Source organism: Acanthochromis polyacanthus, chromosome 6, assembly GCF_021347895.1.
Source record: "Acanthochromis polyacanthus isolate Apoly-LR-REF ecotype Palm Island chromosome 6, KAUST_Apoly_ChrSc, whole genome shotgun sequence".
In the NCBI taxonomy this organism is placed as follows: domain Eukaryota; kingdom Metazoa; phylum Chordata; class Actinopteri; family Pomacentridae; genus Acanthochromis; species Acanthochromis polyacanthus.
In genome coordinates, this window is record NC_067118.1 from 26,241,531 (window position 1) to 26,260,724 (window position 19,194).

Genomic DNA, 19,194 nt, shown 5'->3' on the forward strand with positions numbered 1-19,194 from the left:
AACACGGTAAACGGTCAAAGCTGTGATGTGTTGGGTAACAAAAGAAAACTTCACTTGCAAATCTACTTTATATGTTTGTGCTTTTCTTTTCAAACTGCAGTTAACATATGAAGAGCGAAGTAAAAAGACAGAATACAATCATGTTTGGATATATCTACTGTATATAATGGAGCACTGTGTGTTGAAAATTAAAGCAGTTCAATACTGCAATATATATTTAAAAATGTAATGCAGGTAATTAAAGACAGATCAATATCATATTTCCTCATATCTTTTCTCTTTAATATCACTACACACTGCATGAGCAATAGGCTTCGTGTCAATCTTTATGCATCAAATGGATGAATCTAGTTTAATTTGATGAATCACCACTGATTTTAAATCCTCCTGATGAAAACAGAGAGCTAAACAAATGTAGAAAAGAGCTTCGAGTAATGGCTGCTCACTTGTCAGTTTGTTGTAATTAAAGCAGGACATTTCAAACTCTGCTTCAGACAGGTGTGTTTCCTCAGTGTCAGCGTCAGACAGATTTACCCATGAGACATTAGGACGGAGACAGAGAAATCCCAAAGCGGTCTGAGGGATTCGTCTGAAATTCAAACTCAGCCTTTTCCACTTTATTTCCTTTATTTTTTAGCTTCTGAACATGGCGTTTATGTCGAACTGCATGAGGCGCTTTCATGTGGAACTCATTGAAATAGCAACATGCAAATGCTTGTGTTAATGATTCTAATACATTATGAAGCTGAAGCAAGGAGCTATTTCATCAGTGTGTGTGGTAATTGGTCTCAGACTGCTTAATGTGATAGACATTTGGAGACACTCAGACATGGATGGTCTGTGTCTTTAAAGCCAAGTGTCAGCTGAGGAACACAGTTTGCCGATCAGTTCTTTGAGTTTGACTTTTACACTGTGTGCCAGAGAGCAACAATGCATCTCAGTTGGCTTTTTTAGACTCCTCGAGTAATTGTTAATTCATATTAATTCATTATTTATGATTTATTTCATGGGGAAATTAACTGGAAACAGCTATCCAACGCAAGTATAATAGTGTTTACAGTGAATGCTAATTTGGAATACCCATCATGAGTAGAGGAGGTTTAGACAATGGAACAAAGAGAAAATAAACTTGATATGCAGTAGAATAATCACTCGTCAAACAACTGTGATTCTTAACAAACAAAAAAACAACAACATGTTAACATGGAGGATAAAGCGGTGTATAGAGAATGGATGGATGGATGGATGTTAACATGGGAGACATCAGGGCTGCTGTGGATGTAACTATGCATTCACATTCTGTCATTTTCGGCACAGAGATCTTGGCCTGGGAGCTTATCATGCATCTCTCAAAATTAATAAAGTAATTGTGCACAAGCTATTAAATTATGATTGTGTAATAACACTCACAACACCCCTGATGACATGCTGCAAAGCATCATGCGGCTTCTTCCCATGCTGTAGTGTTCTAATGAGTTCCCCTAGCATTGCACCACACTGCGTTGTTTTGCATTGTCTTGTCTAATTTCCCCACTGATACTGAACGGCTCAGTGAGGAGCTAGTATCTATAGTCATCACTCTGTGTTTTTTATCTAATGAGAAGACAGGAGCGCAAACAGTACCTGCCACTCTGTTTAATGAGTTGATGGGACGATAAAACACCTCACTCGCATGCCTGTCCAACACAGTAGCTGCAAATCTAGCCTCGTCTTGATGGCATGTTTAGAAGGAAGGTCAAATTTGTTTGTCTCTCTGAAGCTTTATCTTCTTGTTTCAGGTTTGCTTTACGATACTGCTGATGAAATTTAAATCAGTTCCTTCGCCAGCAAAAATACAGACATCTCTGAGCTTTTGTGCAGCCTTCAAACTCTGCTGTTTGTAGTTTGTATCATGTCCTAAAGGTCACTGTCTTCTGAAAATAATTAAAAGTGTGATTACTTTCAATGCAATAATGGTAGCGTGTAATGAAATAATTCATTCATCTGCAAGTTCTAAAGAGAAAAACAAAAATGGCAAGCAGGTTGAGCGGTATTTTCCATCAGACATGGGGTTGTGGCTTAATTCCACTATAAATAATTAACCATCCTTCATTCAGAGATGCAGACTCAATAATTTTATGCCTTAATTAATCACAAGAGAATGTTCCATTGTTGGTGCATTTAATAGCTGCTCAACTACTGGAATGAGACAATGCGTAGCATTAATTAATACCAGCTATCAGTGGTCAGATTTGCTCTATGCAACCCAGTAAACAAACCCTGTCCAAAGGCAATTTGCTGACATTACACAATCAAGATTTATGGTTGCCTAGCTGGAAACAGTTTGTAAATGAAGCAGAGTGGATCCCCAAACATAGCTCTGTAAAATGCATGCAAAGCACCAACTGCTGCCGCTTGATCAATGTCAAACACCCATTATTTAAATTTCCTGAAGTGATTTTTGCCACTGCTCTGTCATCCTCGTTCTCTCAGATGAGTCTTATAAGCCCGCAGCCCATTCGAGAAACAGTCTTTTAATAAAACTTGGCTGTGCGCTTCAATTTTAAATCTTGCTTCAGAAAGGTCAGAGCTAAACATTTTCTCAGGGAACGCTCTTCATAAAAGCAGGCGAGTGCTAAATGACAAGGTCCCATGACTCAATGAGAACATACCCTCTGACACCATGCAATTAGTCTCAATAGTATGAAACCACTGGGCGTGTAAACAAATTTAATACATAAATCTCTTGGTCTCAAATTTCTAAAAGGGACCTTGTTAATTAAACCATCATGGTCAATGAATGTGCAAGGGGTGTAAAATTAATTTTTGTGTGAACTTGCAATTACAGCATTGAGAAGCTAGTCTATTATAACAGTATCTCATTTGAAAAAGGATTTAGCTAGAGGTATTTCATAATTCAATGCAATCATCATTTGACCTCCAAAAAGGTTAGGCGTTTTTTCTACCTATAGCTTCAGTGATAAGAGGTAATTGTATGGCACAATATCAAGAGGGTTAAATTAAAAAGAAAAAGAGGCCAAAGCCTATGGTAAATTTAGATAAATTGAAAACTAATATAGTCCAACACAATGGCACAATACAGGGCTCAAAATATCCCAAGTATAAATGTAATTAAGGCAGGGAGAGGTGAAAACACCGAGCAGTAACAAAAGGTTGCCCAGAATTGATGGGTGTCTATAGGCCAGATGTGAGCCAGCGGCTGCAGAGTGTTACTGCTGTTAAATGCCTCAAACAGTGAAAAATGCCCCTGAGCAAGGCACGGCAGCCAGACAACTTCCCAAGTGCTCTACCTATTTTTTCATTGTAATGTCTAAATGACAGTATGTCTCCAAGTATTTACTCAATAAACTAATGTTCTTCTTTTCATGTATATATCAATACACTTTAGTGAATAATACAGTATGTGTGTCGAGGATCATCAGTTCAACTGCAATGGTGGATTACCACAGGGAATGAGAGCGCTAACAATGTTGGAATGTAACATAGGTATTTTTTAACAAGTACTGTTGCAATCCATGCTGGTGAAATCCTCTTTACATGAGTAAATCTGATTAGAGCAGGTCATCAAGAACAGAGTGACCATGCAAAAAAGAGAGTAGTGAAGAAGGCCACCAAGACACCTATGACTAATCTGAAGGAGCTACGAGCTTTAATGGCTGAGATGGGAGACTGTACGACATCCAAAGCTTTAAGGTAGAGTGAGGAGAGAATGCTAATGTTGAAAGCTCATATTAATCTCAATTAGAGTTCATCAGAAGGCCTGTGAGTGACCCTGAGGCCAATTGAAAGAAGAACGAACATTTTTCAGATTAGGCACTGCGCATTATCAAAACATGCCTTCCCCGCCATGAAGCATGATGGTGGCAGCAACATGATTAAGGGATGTTTCTCAGCAGCAGGTCCTGGAAAGCTTGTAAAGGTAGAGGTTACAATGAATGTCGTCAGGACAACCTGATGCAGTCTACAAGACAACTGCAATTTGGGAGAACATTTGTTTTCCAGAAAGACAATGATGAAAAGCACACAGCCAAAGCTATGCAGAAACTGTTTAAGACAACAAGGTAAATATTTCGGAGGGACTGAGTCAAAGCCAGTTCAATCGATAATTTGTGGCTGAACTTGAAAAGGGTTGTTCACTCCCAATCCCAGTGACAGTTTTACAAAGAAGAATGGGGTAAAATTGCAATATGTTGTATGCTCATTGTAATGCTGTATTCCCTAGACATCTGTTTGTTCCAAAATATAAACACAAATGTTCCTCCTACTTTTTATGTAGTTTTCTTATCGTCACTTCGTTATGATCTGTATCTTTCCGATGTTGACAAAGTGCACACTACAGGGGAGCCACGGGGAACTTGGCCCCTTTTAATGAAACATGACTTGTGAAATTTTGGGTCTTTGAAACCCTGATAGCGTATTATTTTTGTCATGCATTTCTATTCATCTGTATCCTCATCAGCATGTATGACGTTCAAAATTAGGCTAGTTTGCTGTTTTTGTAATCACCATCAAAGCATGGTGGTGCAAAATCACAAACTTCACTTATGTTAACTCAAAGGATAGGAAAAAGACTAAATGTGTTGATGCCAAACATTAACAAACCTAGCTCTCCGTGGAGCTAACAGATGCAGAGAAGCTACATCTGTTTTATTATTATACTGATACTAACGGGAACAATGAGAACTAAAAAGTCAAATGATTTAAATAGAGTGCATCTGTTGTTTTTGAAAATAACAAAGTCATAAAAGTTATTAATCCTGAAAGCCATGGTGTAGTGCGCACACCGAGTGTTGATAAATAGCTCATGACCATTTTAAAATTATTCATTGCATATTCACAAAATGCTGCAAAATTATTATCTCATCATTCCCTTAATTTTAACCTTTTTGTCACAGCAGTGGCCATTTGTATCTTCATGTGCATAATGACGTACTGTACTGGTACATAGCTGATATATAAAAAGATGGCAAATGTGGAGGACTTAATGATATATTAAGGGCTCTAAGAGAAACTTTCTTTTTTGTAGTTGTAGAAAACTCCTGTTTCTTCTGCGCACTGCATTTAGGAGGCGCAGTTTACAATAACAATAGCCCACTTAACGCGTGTTTCAGTATGCACAGTGAAGTTGCAACTAGAACACAGCTTGAAATGTAGGACAGAGTGACATAATGGCTCATAACCATGTGCCAAACGGTGGTCAGACTAATTCTCTCAATCAGAATATCTCTCTAATACACATTAATCAAGTCAAGTCCAAGCGGTCGGCCGGGAACACAATGAGGGAGAGAAGAAAGAGAAGGAATAAGCTGCAGGTGATGAAATGAAACACAAACACACGCAGACACTCACACACATTAAGTGATGACAGACTTTCCCAGGGCTCCAAATTAAAGCTGATGGCCATAGAAACCTTGTAATCACTTGTGGTGCCAATTTGCTGCAGAGACGAAGAGGAGCAGAGGAGCAGATGTGTGCCAGCATACCTTAGGATGATTTCTTAATAGCTTCATAAATCCATTCATGCGTCACAGGCATACCAACACCACTGACAGCCTGCTGCTAGGCTAGACACAACAGGCCTTTAAGCACCTGCTACACAAACACAAGTTAGTTGGCCCGCATATCTCTCTTCCTTACACTTTTGATTGGTGCAACTGGCATCAATTAAGAGTGTTATTTTGGTTGCTGTAGCTTAATTCTGCCTCGTGGAAAACTATAGAGACAGTGAAGACAACAAAGCCATGAAACTGCTGATACTATGTAATCTTCCTCTCATTTATGTTTAGCCCTTTTGCAGTGTCTCGCCTCCACAGGGACCTCGGCAGACTGTTCAGCTGGTTGTACCTCACAGCTGTGGCCATGCACACTCTCAGTTAATTACAGGAGCACCTCTGTATGACTGCGCAGTCAGCAGGTTCACTCCACAGTTATTGTCAGAGGTAGGCAAACCGAGCCTCCGAGTTCCCCTCATTAGCTGCTCAGCACTTAGCTGTTGTTGGGGTCTCTTGCGCTGGTATGTACCACCCCCTGTCAGCGGAGTGAAGTACTGACTACTGTGCTTAACCACAAAACAAAAAGCTTTATTTGGATAACAGATGTAAGATCAAGCACAGAATATATTTTGGTAACAAAACATGTTCATAAATTACAGTAACATTCAAGATTATTGCTAGCATCTTCGGTACGTTTCTTCAGCTCATCTTCACTGCAGCAATCAAAACATCTCCTGAAAAAGTAAAATTAGTCTCAGAAAGAGAATACTTTATTTTATGATGACAAAAAATAACTGTCATTTTGTATCATCTTGTGAAGACAAACCACTGTGTACCTGTTCCAGATCCTTCTCCTCATTAATGTTAAAAGCAAGTCCCTGCTTTGCTTCCTCAGCCTGCAGCCAACAAAGTCAAGTCACATATAAGTCAAACAGGCGTGTGCACAAGGTGATGGTATGAACACTGACACAACACAGAATAAAAACAGTGGTAGAACAATACGCTCTGCTTTAACTGTGTTTCAGCATTAATTCTGAGGTGCTCTTCAAAGTCCAAGAGGATTGCACTACTAGTTACAGTCTGTAGAGACCTAAAATGTTTGCAAGTCATGCCTAGATAAATGAAACCTCCAGATTTGAAATTATTTTGAGTATAGAACATTTTTTAAATAGCTCCTTTTCCCCCAGTGTCAACATGGTGACACATACATAACCTGTTTTATTTATTCTTTCTTTTAAATGTGGGCTGTTTTTCTGCTTTGTTGCTCATATTAACTGTGTTCCAAATCCTACTGAGGGCACTGTTTTCCTGTCAGATGCCTGAAAAGGCTGCCAGCACTCATGAAGCAATGAGAAACATTAGGCAGAACAAAAGAGACTAAATCAGACACACACAGCACACAACACGCGGCGTGACCTTGGTGGAACTTCCAATTTTGTTTGTTGTGCCGCTTACTGTGTCACAAAACCCTGTGTGACATTTCTGTTTACCCTTGTTGAACCAGATAAGGTGACAAAAGCTGCGCTAAAAGGAGGAATTTTTCACTTAGAAAATGAATCTAGTTTTCCTCCTCCTCTTAATCTCTCCCTATATCCCTAACCTTAGCGCGTTTAAACAGCGTGTGTTTGTGTGTGATGTTATGAAAAGGATTTGTATGATAAGGCTATTTTATGCAGTGGGGCCTACCTTTGAGGAGACTCGCCTCTCTCCAGAGGTCTGCTGAGCAAACAGAATGGCATCGTGGACAGAAAGGAAAAGATTACTGCGGGCAATATTGCCGTCATCAAAAGCTCCTCCAGCCTCCAGTTCCTCACACACCTGGGCTGCAGGCGGCAAGACAACAAATATTGCGCAAGGACATGTTAAACGTAGTGATTTTACCCAATGCTCATGTGGTATTACAATGACAATATTATAAGTTAAGAGAAGATTTAAAGTATTCAGGCACATTAAATTACAATTATCGCAGATTGTTGCTTTATTTCACTGGGAGAAGGAGGACACATGCAAAATAAGAAAAGTGTTTGCACATGTAATGTCTAACTAGCAGCTGTACCGGCGTCCTTCACAGACCTAATGTGCTCAGTGCTGTATGAATGACTTCATCTATGTTGCCATGCCAACTGTTCAGGAGAGCCAACAAATGTGAATGCACTTGGGTCATTTAAGATTTTACCTTGAACATTAGCCAGGTATAGTTTAATGCCCAGCGTCTCGTAGCTCGAGCTCATCTGTGTGGGAAATAAAAGAAAAAAGACTGTTCATGGGCATTTTGGGATAATTACAAACCCACATTGTTAAAGGCACACTAGGGTTTAACTCTCAGATCACACAGCAGTTTGCCAGATCTGTTTGAATATTAGATTTGCACAAAACAACAGCTTATGATTCAAATAAAATATCTGATTGAGATCAGTAGCTCTTTTTCTTTTTTTGGTCAATTTCTCTTATACATTTCTTTTGCACTTTATCTTTCTCCGTTTCTTTTCCATGAAAATGTCAACTCTAGAAAGGTAATATTATTGAATTATACTTTGATTATGCTTGTGTCAGCTGCAAGATGTCAGTTTCACTGCTATGAACCAGTGTCAGTAAACCTCTTCCAACTAACATTAACTGTCCACTTAAAACGTCAGCTTCTCTGCAATGGTACTGAAATTTAAATAAATTTGCTTGGTAACCAAGCAGCATATGGTAGAGCACAGAAATTTATGACATAATAGTTTCACTTATGGTAGTCTAATTCTAGCTGCTAAATGTTGCTACATGTTATGATATCTACATTTCATTTTATATTACTAATATACTGTCATTGTTAAATGGATAATACCGAATGTTTTATACATTTCAATTGTGTGAATGAAGATAACGAAGATACTATTGACATTATCAAATAATAGTGTTTCAGTCTCTTTGTTTCTTAAACTCTCAGTGGAAAATTGGAAATCTTCAACTTTTCTTCTGCTTTTTCTTCTATTATTAGTAAATAAAATAAAAAAGATTTTCTTTTAAATCTAAAATAATGTTTTCATGCTCACAAAGAACCCAAATTAAGAGTTTGTTTGTGCCTTTAAGTGACAGATATAAAATGAATCTTTTATGGGTACAAAGTGTACAATACAGAACCTAAAAACATTCAGTGAAGAACTACTAGCGTTTAAGCCTTAATCTAGTCAAAAAAAAAAGTTAATGACCTTTATCAATACTTTAATGCCCATCAAGTCTATGAAGCAAACCCCTGCCAAGTCGAGGATGAGGGTGTGGAAGGGCATAGGCTGCATCTCCAGGCTGACAGCAGTGGGACTTGGTGGCTCTGGTTCAGGCGACTGCTCCCCCAGCTCAATGTCACTGCAGTGGAAGTTGACATAGCTCGTGGGAGGCTCAGTTTTGTTGGCACTGCCGTTGTTCATATCGAAGTCATTTTGCAGCTCAAGCTGAGATATGGTCTAGATTAGGAGAAAATGCATACAGAAAGAGTCACAGGTTGTGTTTTCAGTATATCACCCTTAACTGAATGAGAAATATCGACAGTAGAATGACCCACGCGCTAAACGTCATATGTACTTGATCCCACCTGAGACTTCATGGTAACCAAACAGCTGAGTTTCCTCCTTCTTGTCTCTTTGCCCTTCTTCTCCCCTTTCGCTTTGTCCTTCTGCTCTTTTTCTAAAAACTTCCGCCTGGCCAGGATAATCTTGGCAGGGTCCAGCCCAGTCTAACCACAAACAAGTCTATGTAAACATCAAAATTCCACATGAAAACCTGGTTAACCTTGCCAGGAGTGCGAATTCTTTCAGCGTACCTTTCTGATGATCCTCTGGCGAAATATTTCAGCATTTGCAAAATAGAGTGGTGAGCAATAGTTCACTATTTTCACGCCTGTTATAGAAATGACCTGTGGAGTTATTACAAAAAAAATAGATGAAATTCCCCTTATTAAAGAAAAAACACACCGAGACATGTGCTCATCATACCTTACTGTACACCTTTGGGTTTTTGTAGATGTCTGTATCTATTACTTGGACCATTGCTGAACCATTACGACTACAAGGAACACATTGTTAAAATGAGTAACACACTTTCAAATCTTGATCCAAAAATGCCACATATTGCGCACAGTGTACTCACAACTGCGTCTTGAATATCACTACTAGGATGGAAAAGCCCACTCCGATAGCAACTCCATAAGGCAAGCTAAGAAAGAACGTGGCCAAGAATGACACAACCCACACACACTAGAAGAGAAGGAACAATAGAATAAGAAGAAAACATGGGGAAAAAAACACATTGCAGTGTGCTTCAATATTGCATCTAAACCTTTGACTTACACAGTCCAGTTTGCTCTTCTTCCATAAGTAGTAGGGATCAGAGAGCTGCAGGAGTGTGTTCTTCAGGTTGACTGCAATCAAAGCTCCCAGCACTGACTTGGGACACAAGGACAACATGGGTTATTAATCATGCCTCGATTTTACACTCACCTCTGTTTAAATGTTTTGCAGAATTTTTGATATCATATTGTTAAATGTACCTACTTTTGGAAGCGGTTTCAGGTAGGCTCCCAATGCGAGCATGGTGACCATTACAACCAGCATCACACATAGACTGGAAAACTACATGAGGGTAGCAACAGAGGAGGTAGTTAGTGGTTTCAGTTGTTTTCTCACAGTCTAAGCTGCTTTTCTTCATGAAATTTAAAGAAAATGGCAGTTAAAGTAACCACACAGGGTTATACTGGCTCAGAATAGGCTTTTGTGGATTGACGATACAGAAATCAACGCATTTTCTAATTATTTCTGACCATTTGATAAACAAAAATGTCTACAATATTTGAGCAAATGAAACTTCCCTAAACTAAGCCTGGTTAAAAATATAGATTTATTCTCAATTCATATCATTTTAGCACTGGTGATTTTCTTTCAGTGCTAGCCTAAACCTATTTTGAGAGTATCTAAAACCTCTTTGGGAGGACACCAAAAAGTCCTATATCCATGAAAAACCTTGCTACAGCGCCCACCTGTGATGTTCCTCCAGCACTGTCGACAGCCAGCGTCACAGACAGAGCACAGCAGATCACATGGATCTTAAAGAAGGACCCGAGGAAATTGCTGCAGCCCAGAGCCAACATTTCCTACACGAGAACATGCATTCAGTATTGACAAAGGAAGTAAAATAGACACGTTAAATGTGTACAACAGTTTTTCTACCTGGTTGGGATCCACATCATAGCCATGCTTGGCTGCCAGTGTCCTGCCCATAGCTAAGTTGATGACATACCCCACTATCGCCAAAGAGAAGGCTGTACTCAACATGTCGTCCCACTGACTCACAGTTGGAAGGATTGGTGCTGGAAATCTGGAAAACAGAGACAAGCAACAAATCTAAAATAAATAGTAAAAAATGGATTGGATTAGTGACTTCAATGACTGTAGCACCCATTCATTCTGAATATTCATGCTTTACCCTAAAGGGATTTCTCCCACTATGTCCATGTGATAGATCTCAGGAAGATGCAGAGGGCCTGAGATGGCTGTGGCCACCACCACCTGTGAAAAAATGGAATAGAAATCAGACACCACTATCAAACCTACACTGTCCATTAGCTCACATGTACAACCTACAAAAAGTGAATACATCTCCGTCAAAGTGAGATTTTTGGCCATAGAGAGGTGACAAACCAACTACTTACGATGATGATCTCCATAGGAATGGGGAAGGGAAGCTTGTGGCGATATCGGGCACTCAGCTCCTTCACTACAATCAGAACTCCACTGCTGACCAGAGCAAACACTAAGGAGGCTATGTTGGTTTTAGGAAGGCCGCGTACAATATCTATCAGAGTCTGTGTTAAAAGATCAAAAGACATATCTTATGCACAAATCATTTTATCAAAATATCTTGATGTTTTTCTTCAATTACAATGAGTCACTTACATATATGACAGCCAGTGGGCCGCTATAAGGTGGCACGCTGATGCCGAAGATGTACTTAAGCACTGAGATGAGGATCTGCAACCCAGCAGCAGTCATGAAGCCTCTGACAAAGGACTCTGACAGATAGATGGCTACAAACCCAAACTGCATGAAGCCAAGACCAATCTGCACAGACATAAATCATTTTCAATGTGTCACCTTTAAACTGTACCTCACATTGCTTTCAAGTTTCACTTTTAAAGCCTGAGCTTTTTGTGGTACAAATACCTGTATGATTGCAGTGAGGCAGGCCAGAGTTCCAGATATGGCCAGGCGAGCCTCATTCATCCTGTCTGTGTCCACTATTGTAGCATTAACAGTGGCATTGAAGTGACTGAAGTCCGACTCCGGGGCCAGCTGAAGACATACGATCCCCACCATTATGCTGAGGACAGCAAAAGTACCTGGACATAGAAAGCAGTGTGTCACATCTATTTTCCTTGCTATACTGCAAAGTGGGCAAAGTCAAGGCGGAGTGCAGCCCTGCGCAGCATTGGCAACTTATCATTGTCATCATACAAAATTGCTGCAGATAAATCACTCTGATTTACCTGGGACCATCTGGTGAGCAGTGCCCATGAAGAAATATGGGATGAGAGGGAAGAAAGAAGAATAGAGACCATTGACAGGAGGGAGGTTTGCCAAGAGGGCAAATGCCATGCCTGGAAAGAACAGAAGCTGTCAACTAAATCATGAAAAAAATAATACAAAACTATGTTATACAGTGCAGCAACTAGTATTAGTCAGAGGTTATACAGACGCATCGGAGTGGAGAGGATTGACTGACCTTGGGGAACCTGGATGGTACCGGCGCTGACCCCGCTGATGACATCACACAGCAGGTTTTCTTTCACTTTGTATTTGGGAAGCCAACGCAGTACAGGCAGATGTCTGAATAACAAGCCCTTCAGCCTTGGCACAGAGCATCTGACAGAAACAAACAAGAGGAAATCTTTGAAGAGCTCCAGGTTTCTACGTGTTTCTTTGTACAAAGTTCACAAAACAAATCTAAACTTTGAATTGAGTCGTAGCTGCAGCTCTCTGCACCGTACTGATCACAGCAGAAAGCTTGTCAGAGGTAGAGTTTGTACGACAGGAAGACGTGTTGTTCATGCTGACTGTGTGGCTCGATTTCACTTCTGTACCTGAAGAGCTTCTTTACTTTTTCTCCAACAGGGAACTGCCGACTCTTCTTGTCAAACTCACTGTCAAACTCTGGGAGATTGTATGCCGGCCTGTTAATCACATAACGTGGGCGTTCCTGGTGCATGGCTACAACATATTAAAACATATTAAAACCACTGAAAATTCACCTCAATACTCAAGGTGCAATTTGAAGAACTAAAAAATAAATAAAACACATCCCGTTATGTACTGTTTCATATTTCCAATCAATATCATGTAAACTTAGCAACAAACTTCATTGCACATTTGATTTTTCACATTGAAACAAAATTTGAAAATTAACTGACTTGAGCATTTTGATACAGTTATGGAAACAAAGGCATTTATAGGTTTGTTCTTATTCTGTTTTACATCTAAGGGGCAAACCTGAAGTGCAAGGTTCTTATCTAACCTTGAAAGATGAAGGAGCAGCTAACAGGTCTGGGGACTGCTAATATATTTAATCAACACCAAGTAAACAAAAGCACATGCACACGTTCACTCTATCGTAAGTAATCTTAAACAGCATGCAGCACAAAAATGAAACGATTACTTTCCATGTAATGTCTCCAGTGTAACAATAGCAATAGAACAGCAATCAAAACGTTGCTATTGTTGTGTTTGGAATGAACAGGTGGTCAAACAGCTGCCACACTGTTGCAATTTAATTAACTCTTAGCAAATTAATCTAAAAGAACTAAAGTACAAGAAACTGCAATAGATTAAAAAAATATTGAGTTGAAAGTATTTTTCACTGTCAACATTAAAGCATCTGTTCCACATGTGAATTAAAATTCTATTCCTACCAGTTGATGCATGCATTTTCCAAGGTTACTGATGAAATAATCTAAATCAAGTTGCAAGAAGTCAACACATCCCTTCCAGTGCCAGTACTGTTCAGAGGCACTGACTCAGTCTTAAAGTTAGACAAATATTAAGTCAAAAGTAAAAAAAGATGGTACCGTACCTAACAGTTGAGGCACAACACCTGCACGGATTGGGCTCAGATGTGTACGCTGCCCACTTGTTTGATTTCTTATCAAGCTTTCTAAAGAGTCTCTACACCTTCTGGGTGGAGCTTAGGATGACAAACCTTAGTGCATGTAGACTTACAGGAAAACCCCTTAGCGCAAAGAGATAATGAATGCATCTTTAATGGTTCAGTTTCTAGATACATGGAGCATCCACACATTCATTCACTCGTCAACAAAAATACAATTTTACATTTTATGGCAAAGGACAGACGTAAGCTACAGCAGGAACTAAACCAATTACAAAGCCTAGTTTAGCTTGACTGACAAAATTCAACTTTGTGGGAAAAAATGCATATAAACAGTGTACCATAACATTATAAAGGGTGAGACAGAAATGGGTAAAACATGATTTTGTTCCATTGCATCAGAATCTGTGCAAAACAATGGCATCAACATCATAGACTAAAGTGCAAATATTTATTAAATACATTTGTGTTTTCTCCAAAAGGGGAATGTAATATTCAAATGGACTATTGATAGGGAAAGCAAGTCTCCCTCTGGTGGAACAAAAGATGCAAAGCATAAATTCCAAATGAATGTTTTTTTCTTCAGGCATGGCAGACAAGTCAAACACTTTCTCGTCACTTTTTGTGAAGAAAACAGTATGAAGGATTTTATCTGAGTGCATTAACATCTCTCAAAAGAATGCTTAGAGTGCAGCTATTCACATGAGTGACTATTCTGAAAAAACTGTTTTTAAATTGCCAAACTGATGATGATGGGGGCTAAAAGCCGTTAGGGGATATTGCAGCAATGCCAATCTGGAGATGTGAGTATTGTGCAGTTTGGCTCTCCAACTATTAAAAAGCTCATTTAGATGCAAGCATACAAGCACTCCCAACAAACACTGTCAACCTGCTATGAAAATGGATTCAGGTAGAAAGTTTTGGTTTTGGTTTGAAGGATTTTCACTTTCATTTGAACAACTAATCACTGGATTAAAGTCCTGTTATAGTGGGGATTTCCTTTCACATACTGTTTGAAGATGAAATCTGTCTGAAAAACCACCATCTGCTTATCTCTTCACAAAGGGCCTTCAGCAACTCCTTTAAAAGCAGTTCCAGTCTTCAGAGGTTTTGATTCATGACTTTTTGCACAACTATAATATGTAGGTCTTTTAAAGTAGGAGAACAGGTTACAAGACAAATAATGAGCTTGTTAAGCAAGTGCAACAAGTGCAGCTCCATGTGGTTAAAGTCAGATGACTGTTTAATCTAGCCATGTCTGCTTCTCCTCCTCTTTGTTACAAAAGCTCATTGACCAGCTCCTGCTGGCCGCCTAAAACCCCTTAAAGTCCATTGCAGTCTATGAAGTCAGTACTGACTAGAAATCACTGAGGATGCTGATGTCTGCAAACTCCTGGCGGTATCTGTATGAGTACAAGGCCAAGAGAAAAGACCATTTGAGGGTCAGGAAGCTCCATACACAGGAGAGGTAGAGGCTCCTTGGATCAGTGATAGCTGTGGGACAGAATAAAGGAAGTGATTAGTATTTATATTAGAAGCATCCAAACCAGTCCAAACCAATGCTGGACATTAATTATTTTAAGCTAAGAACAGCAGAGATAGCATTACATTGCTCCTGCGTGATGGCCAGAGTTAGAAAGGTAATGAAGGCAGCCACAGCCAGAACTGAGAAGAGGACTCCAACAGCGATGAAGAACTTGAGACCTTTGAGCCAGGTGCGCCAGTAGTCCTGCAGGTACATGATGTGTGTCACAAGAGCCCAGAGGGCTAAAACTCCTGTCAAGAGAAAAACACAGACATTTTAATTGAGTGTATTTTTAAAAAGTCGTACACAGCCTTGAGAGTACATCCAAGTAGCTGCACTTTCCCATTCAGAAGTCCAATACATGTAGAGCTGCAACTACCAATTAGTTCTATCATTCACCTATAAAACATCAGAGACTACTGACAATATTTTAGAATTTCCAAACTCTCAAGTTTCCCCTAAACAACGCCAGAAACCTGAAAACAAAAATGTTACTATTGTAGTATAATATTAACAGATTAACTCCAAATAAACATCCATCCGCTACAAAATTAAAGCCACAGACTGATGACCTTAATAACACTGATTACGTCTTTACAATGGCACCTGTCAATAGGTGGGGTATATAAGGAAGCAAGTGAGCAGTCAGTTTTTCCAAACTGATGTGTTTTTTTTCCTTTATCAGCATGAAAACCCACCATGAAGGTCTAACTGGTATGTAAAATTCACTGAGAGTAGCATTATCTAGGTAAAAGTATAAGCAAAACAGTGATGCTGTAAGAGCTACAAATCTGGTTATGTGCATACGTGTGACCCAGAGAAGTGTTAATCCAGTTCACATGTATCAAAACTCCATTCAAACAAATAATAAAACCGCTTTGGAAAATTTCAGTACCTGAATGACAATAAATAGGGAAAGAGGGAGCACAACATACAGCATTTTTATGATGTGGTTATGGAGGTTACCGAAGCAGGCCTGCATTAGGATTAGGAAGTCTGAAACAACCGATCCAATATCACGTGAAAAAGAGAAATTAAGTTTGAAAATTGCAATAAATGTAGGTTTGTGTTAATATACCTGACAGGCCTCCCATGGCCGCCGTCCATGGCTGTTTATAAGCGATGTTCCAGACCAAGAAAGCCGAAAGTCCAACCAGAGCACCAAAGGTAGCATATCCTATGCTAACGTATATCCTGCTGCTTCCCATTGTAAACACAGCTACTAACGTTAGAGACGGTCTAGTGAGATAAACGCGTATTTCTGTCAATAGATGTGAAGCTACATCAACAGCTTACCGCCACATTACGTAATATCCTAAGCGAAACTAAAACGGCCAAATGAAATCCCCTTCAGACGAGCAGCCTGGAGTAAAACGACAAATATCACTGTTAGCAAGACTAGCTCTCGAAATAGCTCAATAATATCAACTTGTGCGCAATTTACGTCTCTTAAACAGCGCTGACACAGTTTAAATGTCTAGCTAACACTAGCTCTCGCTGCTAACAAGTAGCATCAAAATAAGTGTTTATCTGACAGACGCCGCAAAGATAACAAGCTGTGAGCGAGAAACACAACCACGGCGGATTACGGTCTTCAGCAGCCGACCAAAACACTCCTTTAAAGACGACTTTTCTTCGGTTTTAATGGTCTGTAAGAATCACACAGTTACAAAACACAGACGTAGAAAAGACTTGACGCTGCGATTTGGAGAAAACGAATCTTTTGGGTGTATTTTTAGCCATTTAAAACCACAAAGTTATCTATCATTTTTTCTTTAAATATCTTCGTACAGAGCAAAGCCCCAACTCACCGACATGCTGCCCCTAGTGGAGCCAAGAGGAACAGACATTTCACAGCTCCTCTCTGCAGGTACAGTAAGTTGAATTACATTTACAGCACTGCATGGGTGTGGATTTAGTTTGATCACTGGAGGACACATTTGAGGTCCTTCCTCAGGACATTTTGAGCATCAAACGTTTTATTTCCTTCTCTCTGGTGAATTTTAATGCCGAAATGTGTCCCTTCTCTACATCATTTTATAGTGGAAATAACTTTATTAATGTTAATGAAAGCATAAAATTCAGGCACCATAAATGTTTCAAAATATAGGAGCGTCTCTGTTTTTAAGCATTTGTCCTTCCGGTTTTTCTCACTTATTATTATCCCTGTCGAGTCAGCATACACACAGGAATGAATTACTTCATTGCCCTATTTTTGTAATTATCTTTTTTCACATCAGAGAATGAGCAATTAATGCTGTTTCATTTATAGCCCCCTGGATTTTGAAAGCCGTTATGTATTTCATCAAGTTTTCTGCTCATTTTCATAACTTTCTGTAAATTCTGAACATATCACACATATCTGTGTTCAATGCACTCAAGAAAATAAACCTGTCACTGTCAAAGGCATTTTTGCATCTATAAGTAACATAGTGGTTCTGACTACTGACAGGGCTGTATCCCCTCTGAAAACTATGCCTATGCAGTATTGTGTTGAAGTTGAACACACTAAAAGTAACATTTGGATGCGAACAAAATTATGCCTTTTTTATTTTTTATTTATCTTCATACAAAGTGAGGTAAATAGAGAAAAACTAAATAAAATCAATATCGGATGTGAAAACCCTTTGCTTTTTAAACATCATCACTTCTCCTATAGGTACACTTGCTCACATGTTATTTTTTAAGGTACTTGACAGGCAGGTTGGATCTTGACTCACAGGCCAGACCATCTGTTGCAATGGACTCCTTGTTCTTCTTACAGAAAACGGTTTGTTATGGTTGTATTTCTGGGCTGTTTTAATGCTGCAGAATCAATTTTGGAATTGATCAGATGCCTCCTTGAGTGTGGTGCATCATGAATACAAATCTAAAGCATGGAAAAGTTTTGCACAGCGCTGTGCACGAGGTACATTTGGACTAAATGAAGGCCATTGAGTGTTTGGTGGGAACTTTTTTGATGCTTTTTTTATGAGTTGCAAACCTCTAAACAAAAATGGTGTGTGTTAATGTTGTCAGGCAAAGACTTTCAAAAAAAATCCCCTTACGACATAGACACTTTAATTCATAACTGCCAGCTTGTTGGGAATAAAGGCGGCAATAGTTATAATTCTACGGAAGAGACGCATTAAAATAAGACCTTGACTGGATGGGGCAGGCTTGAAGTGAGATTCCCTCAGGAAAGAATATTATTGTTTACTTGGAGCAATATTTGCAGTCTGACTATAAATGAAGCATAAGAATGCATTATGTAGAGAATTGAAATCTGTGCCCCAAAGCTGAGCTTCAAAGCGTTCCCCTCGCTGTCTGCGGATGTGATTCAGACAGTGTTGTTTGTCACAGAAGAAAACCACAAAATACATTTGTATGTGTGAAACGAAAGCTGTGAACTGAAAGCTGTTGCGTATATTCTGATGCCGTGTTCCAACGCTCACATACACTGCTGTGTGTCAGCGCTGCCCTCGGGCACTCTGTTCATGACCAATCAGAAAGATACAGGAAGCTGTGTCCAGTAACACTCCCCACATCTCACACAGACAACCCTGACTGAGAAATCATCTTTAGACATATGAAAGAGGGCTGGAAGAAGAGAGCAGGAAACAAACAAAAAAGAGAGTTGAAGTCATTGAACTGAAGAATCTTACAAGAGCACACCGGCGGTGAGTTACTCATAATTCATCAGAATATTGCAACCAACTTGCAGATTTTCAGGTTGATTCTACGGTTTAGAAATATGAATATATATTTTTATACCTTTGGGTGAAAATGTTATTTTATTAATAGTATGATATGTAATTCAGCATAACTAGTTGGATGTGCATGACAACATTTTAAGAGCAGTTTTTGATTGACGGAGACAATATTTCATCACAGTTGTTCCAAATTTGAAGGCAAAGCTACTAATTCTGTCTCTGTATTCTGAATTCAAGTTATTTGTTGCTTTTTAGTATTTATAACTGAATTAATCTGGCAGATAGAGAGACATGTGGCTGTGTGGCAGGGGGTGCACGTGAAATGACGTGGCTGACAAATTCGAGGCTTTGT

The 19,194-nt window shown here is 39.3% G+C and overlaps 1 protein-coding gene across 1 annotated transcript; it reads right to left on the reverse strand.

The window, feature by feature from the left end:
- Window positions 1-6,059: 6,059 nt before the first annotated feature.
- LOC110953909 (solute carrier family 26 member 9) lies at window positions 6,060-12,926 on the reverse strand. Its single transcript, XM_022198122.2, has 20 exons — window positions 12,607-12,926; window positions 12,249-12,388; window positions 12,013-12,123; window positions 11,690-11,865; window positions 11,423-11,587; window positions 11,179-11,331; window positions 10,953-11,035; window positions 10,697-10,844; window positions 10,507-10,620; window positions 10,025-10,102; window positions 9,821-9,916; window positions 9,621-9,727; window positions 9,467-9,536; window positions 9,295-9,387; window positions 9,067-9,207; window positions 8,687-8,938; window positions 7,669-7,723; window positions 7,179-7,315; window positions 6,329-6,388; window positions 6,060-6,226 (listed from the first exon to the last, which is right to left on the reverse strand). Exons 1-20 carry the CDS (start codon window positions 12,729-12,731, stop codon window positions 6,215-6,217), a joined length of 2,316 nt encoding a protein of 771 aa, XP_022053814.1. The 5' UTR covers window positions 12,732-12,926; the 3' UTR covers window positions 6,060-6,214.
- Window positions 12,927-19,194: the final 6,268 nt, after the last annotated feature.